General features: G+C 48.7%; 1 protein-coding gene across 4 annotated transcripts in view; it reads right to left on the reverse strand.

The window, feature by feature from the left end:
• The window catches only part of PRMT7 (protein arginine methyltransferase 7), a 51,259-nt gene that overhangs the window by 3,442 nt on the left and 35,073 nt on the right, over positions 1-12,744 (reverse strand). For 3 of the 4 annotated variants that reach the window (XM_007198173.2, XM_057533831.1, XM_057533830.1), the window contains exons 9-15: positions 9,360-9,487; positions 8,812-8,947; positions 7,722-7,805; positions 7,285-7,332; positions 6,522-6,611; positions 2,677-2,838; positions 1,412-1,486 (exon numbers count right to left, since the gene is read on the reverse strand). In XM_007198173.2, the coding sequence (XP_007198235.1) occupies positions 1,412-1,486; positions 2,677-2,838; positions 6,522-6,611; positions 7,285-7,332; positions 7,722-7,805; positions 8,812-8,947; positions 9,360-9,487 (723 nt within the window). The remainder of the gene's footprint in view (positions 1-1,411; positions 1,487-2,676; positions 2,839-6,521; positions 6,612-7,284; positions 7,333-7,721; positions 7,806-8,811; positions 8,948-9,359; positions 9,488-12,744) is intronic. The other variant, XM_007198174.2, reaches the window with a different exon arrangement.

Genomic DNA, 12,744 nt, shown 5'->3' on the forward strand with positions numbered 1-12,744 from the left:
GGAGACCTAGAACACAGGACACATTAGGGGATGAGAAGAGGGGAGGAATCCAGGAAGGAGCCTGAGAAGTGGCCAGGGGGAGCCCGGGTGTGCAGTGATTTCTAGAAGCATCGAACAGTCAGTGGTCTGCTGTGGAGAGGCAGGTAAGATGGAAACTGAAAATGTCCACTGGATTTATTTACTTAAAATATGTTTACACAAGTAATCCACAATCACTGTAGAAAATTGTAAACAGAAAGATAAGCAAAATGAGGAAAATATTAACCACTTCCTAATCACACAACTAACATTTCAGTGTCCACTGCTCCACCCCTTTTTCTCTGTATGTGTAAATTTTTTTCTAATTAAAAAAAAATTGGGGGGACTTCCCTGGTGGCACACTGGTTAAGAATCAGCCTGCCAACGCAGGGGACATGGGTTCGAGCCCTGGTCCGGGAAGATCCCACAGGCCGCGGAGCAACTAAGCCCGTGCACCACAACTACTGAGCCTGTGCTGTAGAGCCCGCAAGCCACAACTACTGAGCCCACGTGCCACAACTACTGAAGCCCACGCGCCTAGAGCCTGTGCTCCGCAATAAGAGAAGCCACGGCAACGAGAAGCCCGTGCACCGCAACGAAGAGTAGCCCCTGCTCACCGCAACTAGAAAAAGCCCGTGTGCAGCAACAAAGACCCAACACAGCCATAAATAAATAAATAAATAAGTTTATATTATCAAAAAAAAATTAATATTGTACACAATTTTTAAAGGTTACTTTCCATTTACAGTTATTACATGTGTGAATTTTCTTAATACATAAAAATGGGATGGTGCTCCCTGCCCTGCCCTTCTAACGGGGCTCATGACTCTTCACATCCATCCTGGCCGAGCCAAATATCACTGGCACTTTCAAGACTGCTCTGGGTTCTGGGAGATGCAGACCCTGGTGGCTGACTCGATCCCCGACTGATGTACAAATAACCCTGCAGGACCCTCCTTCCACAGCCCACCTCCCTCCATGCTCAAGCACCTTCTCCTGGAATGGAGTCCCCAAAATGAAAATGGCTGGCTCAGAAGGTTGCCAAAATTGCCTTCTACAGAGACTGTCCGAAAAGAGAACAAGCTGCTGACATTGGCAGGAATGGTTCCAGTGGCCTGGTGGTGGACGGGCCCCAACCCAAAATTCTGATTCAGGGGTTACAGCCCAGGGCCTAGAATGGCCTAATACCAGCCAGACTTGGAGACCCAATGGCTTCTCATGCTCATGGTGAACCAAGTAGAACGGATACACCTGCCCTCGTTGCCCCCAACAGAGGAGCTCCCTGCACGCTGCCCGCACTGCCCAACCCAGGTCCCTCCATGGAAGCCAAACGTCCCCATCAGAAGCCTGGGGCCATGTGGAGTGGGTGGGTGGGAGCTGTGGCCCTGCCTACCTTAATCATATCATCCATGATGTGCACATCGAAGCCTTCACAGTCACCACAGGGGCTCCGGATCCTCCACAGGTCCTGTAAGGAAGGCACAGCCTTCACTGACACCCACCCGGCCAGGGCACACCAACATCTGCACTCACCCAATGGGGGCGGGTGGGCAGGCACGCCAAGGGTTCTGTGGGACAGCACAGAGATGTCCACGCCCACCCAGGCACACGGAAGTGTGGTGACAAGAGCAGGAAGGGTAAGTGAGGTCAGGCTGCAGGGCTGCCCCAGGTCCAAACCTGAGGCACATCTTGCTGCTCCCGCAGGCCTGGAAGAAATGCCCACAGTTGAAGGGACCCAGAGACACCAAAGACCCAGGATGGTTCCTCAAACCTGTAAAGCCTCCCATGATCCCAAGCCCTCTCCTATGAGGGACAATCGGCCAGAGCTACCAGGATAGTGTCTCTAACTCCCTCCCTGTCCATCCTGAACACCGGTTCATTGGGAAGAGGTCTATCAACCAGTTCTCGAGGCTCTACGCCTATAAAGAGAGCGTGAGGACAGGATCCCAGGAGGGGACCAGAGGTGCACTCAGGCCAGTCCACGCCGCATCCTCTGTCTCTTGGACGTATGCCTAGGAACAGTGTCATTCTCCACATTCCCTCTTTGGCCATGAAAACCAGAATTTTCATGGAATCTGATCAAGTGAATAAATAACACAAAAGAAATGCCCAGAAAATTAAGTGATGGAACCACTAAGCTACCAATGGATAAAGCTGTTCTTATCAAAGAAATATCAAATGATGTTCACGCTACATTTCAGGATAAAAGCATTTCAAAATCCTTTTTATAAAAGATGCCTTTCCCAAAATGACTTTGTGACTGTGGTTCTGCTTTGATGAGAAAATTAAAATGAAGCTTTTCAATTTTTCTCGCATAAAGAAGCTGACTCGCCCATCTCAAAATGCTTTTAACAACTGGAGCCTCAGCTCTTAATGAGAGCAGAGCAAGCTGCACAGCTTATCTTCTGAAACTCTTAATTTATATCTTAAAATTATTCTGATAAGCCATAATTGTAAAATGACAACACACAGCCATTTCCATTTCATGTGCTTCATTTTTACAAAGGCAAGCCTCTTCTATTCAGCCCTGCAGTGTGATGACAAAGAAAAACAGAGGCCCAAACTATTAAGACCTTAGTTGCTCCATCTGCATCCAAAGTCTTTACAAGAAAACAAGGTCCCCCCCATCCCCCGCCCGAAAACTTCTGGGTGGCCTACCCTGAACTCCACGACCATCATGTGCAGCGAGGCAGCCTGGGGCATCACCACAGCGCCAGGCGCCAGGTGCCTGTCCACAGCAGTCCGTACATACCAGAAGTACAGGTTGTGCCACGGAAGCAGGCTGGTGGTGAAGAACGGCTCACCCAGGAGGAGAGAAACCTGGCGATCAGAGCAAGAAGCAGGACCAGGGCGTCAGAAGGATTCGGCTGAGGAGCAAAGGACAGGTTACAAGTTTCACAGGCACATTCATTCATTCATTCACTCACCCACGCAGTCAGTCAGTCAGTCAACAAGCATGTCAAGGTCTGCACCTGCCCTTGAGGATACAAAGATGAGAAACAGACATGAGCCCTGCCCTCAGGAGTGCAGAGTGGAAGGGGTAGCAGACAAGGCTGGGGGCCGGCCTCAGAGAGTGCAGTAAGCTCTGACAGAAGCAAGGAAGGGGCTCGTGGAGAGACTCTAGAGGTAAGAGCACAGGGAAGGGCTTCCAGGATGGCATCCTGTAAACCCTACTCAAAGCCTTATCATGACAATTTATTATCAGCGCTGGTCAGTCTCCTTCACCAGGCTCGGAGACCACAGAATTAGGGACAGAGAAGTGGCAGCACAGTATTCCCAGCACAGTACCTGGCCCAGAGCAGATGGTCAGTGAAGGTTTGCTGATTAGATGAATAAATGCATGAACAGGAGACAGAAAAGCAAAGGAGTAGGGATTACAGGCAGAGGGATGGGCAGAAGCAAAAGCAGGGGTGTGAAAGAGAGCAAGGCCCTTTTGCGAGCTTGTCAGATGAGCCGGTGGGGTAGGACGGTAAAGAGCGAGGCCACAGAGGTGGAGAGAAGCCAGGTCACCAAAGGCAGCTGATGACAGGTAAAGGGGACTGGACTCTGCCCTGGAGGCAAGAGGGGATCACGAAAAGCTTTAATCAGGGTTTAATATGAGAAGAAATGTGCTTTAGAAAGATCCCTCAGGAGTTCCCTGGTGGCCTAGTGGTTAGGATTCTGGGCTTGCACTGCTGTGGCCCGCGTTCAGTCCCTGACTGGGGAACTGAGAGATCCCACAAGCCGCGCAGTGTGGCGAAAAAAGAAAAAAGAAATATCCCTGAAGTATGCAGGAAGTAGGGAGGCGACCTGCAGGTGGAGCTGGGGACAGGACATGACTTGCGCGAGCACTGCTACAGTCCAGGCAAGGAGCGGGGAGTCTGTGTCAAAGGCAGGAGAACCAGACAGCAGATGCTGAGGAGCCAGACCACCCAGGGCTGGGCCCAGGCAGACAGGCATCAAGGACAGGGCCAGTCCAGGATGACGCATGGGTTCCTGGATGAGATGACAGAGATGCAGAAGGAAACAACGAACACAGAAAGGGGTTGGCCCTGTGTATTCCCTGCTCCCCCAGCATCGAGGCAAGAATGCCCACTCTCACCACTTCTACTCAACAGTGACCTGGAGTCTAGCCAGTGCACCATATCAATGGCTTTCAGGATTTAAATTTTCCTTCTTTCTCTTTTTTTTTTTCGGCCGTGCTGTGCGGCTTGTGGGATCTTAGTTCCCCAACCAGGGACTGAACTCATGCCCCCTGCAGTGGAAGTGTGGAGTCCTAACCATTGGACCGCCAGGGAATTCCCTAAATATCTTTTTCATCCTCATCTTTAAGGGAAAGAAAGAGCAACTTGTACACGAATGATCAGAGCAGCATCCTTCACGGTAGCCAAAAAGGAGAAACCACCCAAATGTCCATCAACTGTCCATCAATATGGATAAATAAACGTCCATCAGTACGGACAAATAAAATGTGGTATAGCCATACAGTGGAGTATTATTCAGCAGCAAAAAGAAATGAAGTGTTGATTTATGCTGTAACATGAACGAACTTTGAAAGAAGCCACCTACGAAGGACTATACATCGCATGATTCCATTTATATGAAATGTCCAGGACTGGCACATCCATACAGAAGGAAAACAGGCTAGTGGCTGCCTAGGGCTGGGAGGCTGGGGATAAATAGGGAGTGACTGCTAATGGGCAAGGAGTTTCTTTCTGGGTGATGAAAATGTTCTAAAATTGACTGTGGTGATGGTTGCATAATCTTATGAATATACTAAATCACTGAACTGTACACTTTAAATTTCTTTGCTGTATGAACCATATCTCAGAAAGAAAGCTGTTCTTAAAAAAAAGGCATGGGAAGAAAACAGGCAAAAGGCTTAAATAGATATTTCACCAAACAAGACATAGAATAGCTAATAAGCACACGAAAAGGTGTTCAACATTACTAGTCATTAGGCAAACACAAATCAAAACTACGAGACATCACCACACACCCACTAAAATGGCTATACTAAAAAAAAAAAGAGACAATACGAAGTGTTGGTAAAGATATGGAGAAACTGGAACTCTCATACATTACTGGTTGGGATGTAAAATGGTATACCCGCTTTGGATAACAGTTTAGTAGTTTATTTAAAAGTTAAACAGTGAATTCCCTGGCGGTCCACTGGTTAGGACTCGGGACTTTCACTGCTGAGGGCCCAGGTTCAATCCCTGGTCAGGGAACTAATATCTCACAAGCCATATGGCGCAGCCAAAAAAAAAAAAAACGTTAAACAAAAATATCACACAATCCAGCAATTCCAAGCCTAGGCATCTAAGGGAACCAAAAACACAAACCCTCACAAAGACTTAACATACCCATGCTCACAGTAGCATTATTCATAATAGTCAAAAACTGGAAACAATTCAAATGTCCACCAACAAGTGAATGGGTAAACCAAATATCACACAGTCATACCCTGGAATACTACTCAGCATTGAAAAGGAACAAAATACTGACACATTCTACAACACAGATGAACCTTTCAGCCATGAACAGTGAAATAAGCCAGACACAAAAGACCACATATTGTATTATTCCACTCACATGAAATGCCAAGAAAAGGCAAATTTACAGAGACAGAAACCACATCAGTGGCTGCCTGGGGCTAGGGGCTGGGTGATGAAAGTTCTAGAACTAGACAGTGTGACAGTTATATAATTCTGTATATTTACTAAAAAATCTTCAAATTGTACACTTGAAATGGGTTAATTTTATGGTATGTCAATTATATCTCAATAAAGGGGTTAAAAAAAAAGTTGGCAAGAAAGATGACAGGTTCCAGCTTGAAGGGCCTGTGGGATATGTGAGATTTGAAGACCTGGCTTGGACATCCACGATTCCCACATGGGAAGGGATGTGATGGTCCTGAGAGGAGATGCAACGGAAGAGGAGAGGACAGACAAGGAGAGAGCACCAAGGACGCCTGCAGGGAAGGATCAAGTGAAGGAAGAGAGACCGATGAAGGACTGAGAAGGAGCAGCCAGAAAGAGAAGAGGAAACCCTGGAAAGGCAGCCTCTTAAGGGCCTAAAGAGAAGTATGTTGAGGAGGGAGAGGCCCCTGTTGTGAGGGTGCAGGAGGCCAGGGAGATGAAGTGGCAGGGAGACCGTGTCTAGTAGCTAAGGTTACTGAGGGCCGGGAGCAGTTTCGGAGGCACACGGGGGACTGAGGAACAGATGGGAGGCGGAAGCGTGCACAGCAGTGCTGTGAAGGGAAAAGGGAGGGGACACGATGTGCCGAAGTCGCTCCCAGCAGAGCCCGTCTGCCGTTGCTGAAGGAGCAGCCATTAGCCACTTGAGAGCTGTGCAAGTATTTGCTCAGCAGGCATCTCTGCAAACCTCACCACACCCTCAACAGCGGCAAGTTCTTAGCTGGTGAGTGACTGGGGGACACACAGTAAGGTCCGGAGAAGGGGGCAGTCGGGCTGTCTCAGAGCCGTGCTGTCCAGAGCAAATGTAGAGCACTCACTACTTACCTTTTTACCCTCCAAGTCTGCAGGTGTTAATAATTCAGGCCGTTTCTCTATTATATTAATTTTATCTTCCAAGTGGTTAGCCTTAAAGATCTTAGAGAGAAAACAAAACTATTGTTTTTGTCCAGAAAAAGAATATCTCAGTTGCTTTATCTGTGTGCAGTTCTCTGGCCAAATAGTTCTGGAGCACCAGTTTCAGCTGCTTTGCAGAACTTCTCCCATCCAAAGGCCTCCTACAGACCTCAGATGAGATCAGGAGCAAAATGTCATAAGAGCAAAAGAAATTTCTCTTGCAGGCACACTGGCAAGACTTAGCTGTAGGCTTGGAGTTCTGGTGGAGGTAGGTTGTCCTTCAGAGAGGGAATCACTGGCCAGGAGGAGAAACACTGTCACAGAACCAACCAGTCAGGTCAGTTTGTGAGCAGTGACTCTGTGGGCGCTGGTGCCCCAGAAACAAATCTCAAATTCAGTTCTATCACCACAAAGATTTTAGTTTTTTTAGTTTTATGTGAAGTGAGGAGAGAAGCCTACACTTCGTCAGCCACAAAAAACAAAGTAGAGTTTAAACGCTCACTGCTATTCAATGACAGCCCTAGAAGACTTCCAGGCCAGCTCTCGACTCAGGAGTCACAAGAACTTCACTGGCAGCTGCTACTTCTCCCAGTTCCCTTGGTACCAGCACTGCTTCAAAGCGATCAATCCCAGACTCAGGAAGGCAGGCCCCACAGGTCGCCTCATTATTTCAGTAACAACAATTATCACTTACTTTTTTCATCAGTCTATGAGAAGCTGCTGAATTCTCTATCGTAAATACCTGAAGAGGATACCATGCTATTAGTTGTAGGAGATGCACTTAACAGAGAAAGAAAACAAAGATTAAAATGCAACTGCAAGGCAGAGGACAACATCTAACTAACTCTACCTGTGTTCATCATCCCCCTGGGACAGTACAACATTCTGCGCTGAGCCTAGCGAGGTGGCAGACTCAGACCCGGGAGCTGTGGCGATGGGGCAACAGCTATAGCCTGACTCCTGCCCACACACGAGGCAACAACCCCTCAGCCACCAATGCAAGTACACCCACCACATATGTGGCAGCTGCACTTGAAAGAGCTTTAGTCACAAAACCGTGTACCCAGACCACATGACACCCGAACTCAAGAGCGGCCGTCAGGAACCTGGTAGAAGGCACATGTCCAGTACCTGCTCTGCCCCAAGGTGATGGGCCAGCATGGAGAGCAGACTGCCATCACTGACGCACAGGCAGACACCGTCCGGCTTAAGCACCTGCAGAAAAGAACAACCTCAGCACAGATTTTCTTACAATGCCAAGAAATTCCTGTTGACAAACTGACAGGAACATTTCCCATCTGACCCCCTAACTCACTCTGTGATTATTCAATCTTGATCTCCTCCTCACTCTATCCCCTACACGGCCCAGCTGGATCTTCCTATGCCCTAACACCAGTCATACCTGCCTCCCAGGCCCAGGTGGTAACCAGCGCCCCCCCTCCAACACACCCACCTCCCTCCCCTCTCCCCACCATCAGGAAAGACTGTCCTCAAGCCGTCCTAGAAGGCCCAGCTGAAGGGCTGCCCTGTTTATCAGAGGCAACCTCCCAATCCATGACCACAGGCCTCTTCCCTACTTGGTCACAGCACAGAAAGCCGTGGGCATGTCAAATGACTCCCCAAAGCAGGAATGCCTTTATGGGTCAACAGACCCCTCTGAGAGAAACTTAGGATGGTTGGGACCCTCCCTCCCCCAAAAATGCATGCATGTGCATACATGCACACATATTTTTCTGCATATGACTCCAAGGGGTCCAGAGACTGCCATCCAAACCTTGTGTGTGGTCCCCAGGCTGAGAGGCACCTTCCACAGGCAGCAGGGAGCAAAGTCTTTCAGGAGAGTTACATGACAATATTTACATTCTAGAAAATTTTAGAAAGGAAGCAGCAGATGAGAGGAATAATGGGATGGCTGAATCCACAAGGATCACCCAAAGGAATTGCTGGTGACCATAAAGGCAAAGTGTCCAGAGGGACAAAGGCAGGGGCCAGGGAGAGGCTCCCACAGAAGAGCAGAGAACAAGCCCTCAGGTAGTCCAGAAACAAGCTCCCTGGCCTCTGACCGAATGCCCGCCCAGAAGGAGCCGGCTGAAGCCACTCATGGACAGAGAAGGGAGCACAGAAAACAAAACCAGCTAATCGTAAGTGAGCAATGAGCTCAGTCGGGTCCATGGGACAAACCCCTCCTGGCCTACAACCACCTAAGGGGCTGGACACTTACCGTCTTCAGGGCCTGGACGTATTGATCAGTTCTGTTCTGATCATTGATCTCTCCAAACCGAGGCCGGTTCCAGAGCAGGTGAGCCTGGCAGTCACACACAGGGCGTGCTGGGTGGGCTCTCCCATCCTTTTCGGGGCTGGGCCAGGAAATGAACAGACACAGGGTGATGACCTGCTAGGCACCAGCGAGCATGAAGGCACGACACAGGGACCTGCCCCAGGGAAATCGAGATGGAGAGGGGACACACCCATGGTCCTCTAGGGGGCATGAGTCTAGGCACTGGCTGTGGAGTGGGCGTCAGAGGTCGGAGGGCCCTCCAATTCAAGGCTTTTCATATATATCTACTCCAAATGGGGGTCCTGCCACTAGGGGAGCCTCTTCTGAGTACACACAAACAGGCACTGAAATACCCAGTCACAAACTTCCGCTCTTATTCTGTTCAGATACGAATGTGCCCACTCAAACCTCTACAGGGTCCGTACAGGGAATTTATATAAAGGCACAGTGTCACAAGCCCAGTGCCCCACCCAGTGAGGCTCGGGGCACACCTGGTCCTCTGGAGGCTGTACCACACACAGTAGTCGTCGTGGTGGGCTACCAGGCAGAGGGCTGAGCCCTGGACAACTGGCTCCTCTTCTGGCAGGAAGTACACACACTGCATCCAGTGGTCGCGCCACTGAAAACAGGAAGAGAATCAGCTATCACCAAGCGGCAACAAGAGCAATGCATCTAATCCGGGGGCCAAAACCCAAGTCAAAAATCAATTTGCAGGGAAACCACTGTGTGGACTATAGATAGCTACTATGGCCAAAGAGATAAAGAAGAAAATCCTCAAGTCAGAGAGGCTAAAGGTTCAAAATCTTGCTGGAACACTGCTGGCTTCAGAAAGATAGAACGTGGCCTAGGGCAGTGGTCTTCAAGGTGGGCTCAGGGGAGGGGACTCCAGCCTCTGCCGTGTGCCGTGTGCCGTGTGTGTGTGTGTGTGTCTTCTCATATCTAGAAAAACACTAAATTCATTAACAGAGACGTTCGTGACTAGCAGTAACCTTCTCATGACTAGCAGGAACCTTCTGCCAAAATGTATACTTGATTGCAAGTATCTCCCCTCCACTAAAATCATATCTATACTGACCTCCTGCCCCCACCCACACCTCTTCAGAGTAGCTCCTCAGAGCTGAGAGGCTGTCTCCCAGGCTACAGTCCTCATCTGGCTTCAAATAAAGTTAAGTCACAACTCTCACACTGTGGGTTTTTTTTTTTTTTCAGTCAACACATTCTATCCTACCTGATCTTGAACTTAACTTAAAGACAGGTGAATGACATTCCCATCTATCTAAGATGTCTATTTGAATGTAAAAGCTAGAAAATTAAAATCTAACCAGATACATTCTGGAAAAACTAAACATTAACAAGGAGGAAAAAAAAGATTCTCTAAAACCTGTTATTCATTCTTTACTATGCCTCCCTGACCCCTCCTGGGCTCCCACAGTACCTCCCTGTCACCATGTCCCTCCCACACACCAGCCTCCCAGGTCTTAATGCTAAAGAGCTATGATAGCCAGAGTCCACTGTCTGAGGCTGATCAAAAGCAGTTTAGTGAAGTCATGAGGGAGATTCATTAGCAGCTCTTCAAATTCGAAACAGTCCAAAAGTCACCACTGGTAGAGGAAGGACACAAGCCCCACAGTCAGGACACCTGGGGACAAGCACCCACCAAGGCTGCCTACACCTGAGGCCCTGCTCCCCTCACTGGGCCCGGCTTTGTGTGGTTACCCAGCATGTCTTATATGAGGATTCAAGGAGAAAATACACATAGAAGCACTTTGAAGGTATACAAATGAGAAGTATTAACATTTTAATGAAATTCTTATGCTAATTTTGCAATCACCACACTCCTAGAGCGGAGCCGGGGCAGCTCAAGGGCCCAGGAGAACTGACTGAAATCCCACAGCAGTCATGACCCTTTGGCCTAAGCAGTAACTCAGGGAGCAGGATGAGATGCTAAGGCCTTCCCTGAAGTCACCATGTATACACCCAGAACCAGCAGCTGAGCAGTCAAAACAAAGCCAGTGCCCAGCAAGTGGTAACAGGAAGTCAGAACACACAGAGGAAAGTGCCCAAGGCCTCCCAGGTGGAGGCAACGTTTGATTCCTTGGTCCTGAAGCTCCTTTCCCACTTTTCTTGTGTTTGTGTACAGAGGGGTAGATAATGCATGCACATGAGAGAAAACTCAAAAGATATAAAAGAGTCATGGAGTGAAAAATAAGTTTCCTTTCCACCCCTAACCTCCAGCTCCCTTCCCAGAAGCAACCATTTTCACCAATTTCTGTGAATTCTTCCCATGATACCCTTACATACATGCACCACACATAAAAGCTCATAAACACATATATTCTTATTTTTAATAACACCAACGTTGGCATAGCACACACTGTTCTGCGCCTCTTGTTGTTTCACTTGATCTATCCTTGAGATTGTTCCACATCAGTGCAGAGAGAGCCACCTCACCCTCTGAGTGGATGCAGGAAAATGGACTTAGCCAGTCCCTGCTGGTGGCCTCTAGGTTGTTCCAGTCTTTTCTATTTAATCAGGGCTGCAGTGAGTATCCTGGCACACACGTCATTCTACACGTATGCAGCTCCATCCAGAGCCTAAATGCCTAGAAGGGGCATCACTTCCCATCCTGACAGACTGTGGGCCTTGCTGCACTCCACAACGCTCTGGTGAGCACCCTCCTGAGCTGCCCCACGGCTCCACCAACAGTGTGCAAACTCTGAACTTTATTCACTAATACGTGAGAAACAGTATTTCACTGCAGTTTAAATCTGCATGGTTCTTGGACTTCCCTGGTGGCGCAGTGGTTAAGAATCCACCTGCCAATGCAGGGGACACGGGTTCGAGCCCTGGTCTGGGAAGATCTCACGTGCCGTGGAGCAACTAAGCCCATGTGCCACAGGTACTGAGCCCGCGCTCTAGAGCCTGTGAGCCACAACTACTGAAGCCCGCGCGCCTAGAGCCTGTGCTCTGCAACGAGAAGCCACTGCAGTGAGAAGCCAGCGCACTGCAATAAAGAGTAGCCCCTGCTCGCCTCAACTAGAGAAAGCCCGTGCGCAGCAACGAAGACCCAACACAGCCGAAAAATAAATAAATAAATAAAATTAATTTAAAAAAATATTTTTAAAGAAAAAGGAATATAATATGTATTTCCTTTTCTGTAGTTCACATCCTCCCCACTTTCCATGGAGCTGAAGAAGGTAGATTTTGAGGCTACAGAAAATGCGGCTGTAGACAGGCTGTAGCTCTCTATCACAAGCTAATCTGAGGACCCCTGGATTACTCGGTGGGCAGGTCTAAGAGTGGCTGTACCAGGACGAGGGGAGAGCCAGCACACCAAAGCTGCCCTATGGCTCACTGTGACCGCTGGTGCTGACCATGAACTTGGCCTGAGAAGTCTATCTTATATCCTACTACAGCTAGCCTTGCTTTTTTTTCTTTTAAACTCTTCTTTGACATTGATTCTGACATAGTCCCTTCTAACTCTAAATTCTATTTTTTTTTTTTATAAATGTATTTATTTTATTTTATTTATTTTTGGCTGCGTTGGGTCTTCGTTGCTGCGTGCAGGTTTTTCTCTAGTTGAGGAAAGCTGGGGCTACTCTTCATTGTGGTGCGCAGGCTTCTCATTGCAGTGGCTTCTCTTCTTGCAGAGCACGGGCTCTAGGCACTTGGGCTTCAGTAGTTGTGGCTCGCGGGCTCTGGAGCGCAGGCTCAGTAGTTGTGGTGCACGGGCTTAGTTGCCTCATGGCATGTGGGATCTTCCCGGACCAGGTCTCGAACCCATGTCCTCTGAATTGGCAGGCGGACTCCCAACCACTGCGCCACCAGGGAAGCCCGAAATTCTTAGGAATCTAAGATTCAACATGCTCCTTTCCC

This window comes from Balaenoptera acutorostrata, chromosome 19, assembly GCF_949987535.1.
Source record: "Balaenoptera acutorostrata chromosome 19, mBalAcu1.1, whole genome shotgun sequence".
Taxonomy (NCBI): domain Eukaryota; kingdom Metazoa; phylum Chordata; class Mammalia; order Artiodactyla; family Balaenopteridae; genus Balaenoptera; species Balaenoptera acutorostrata.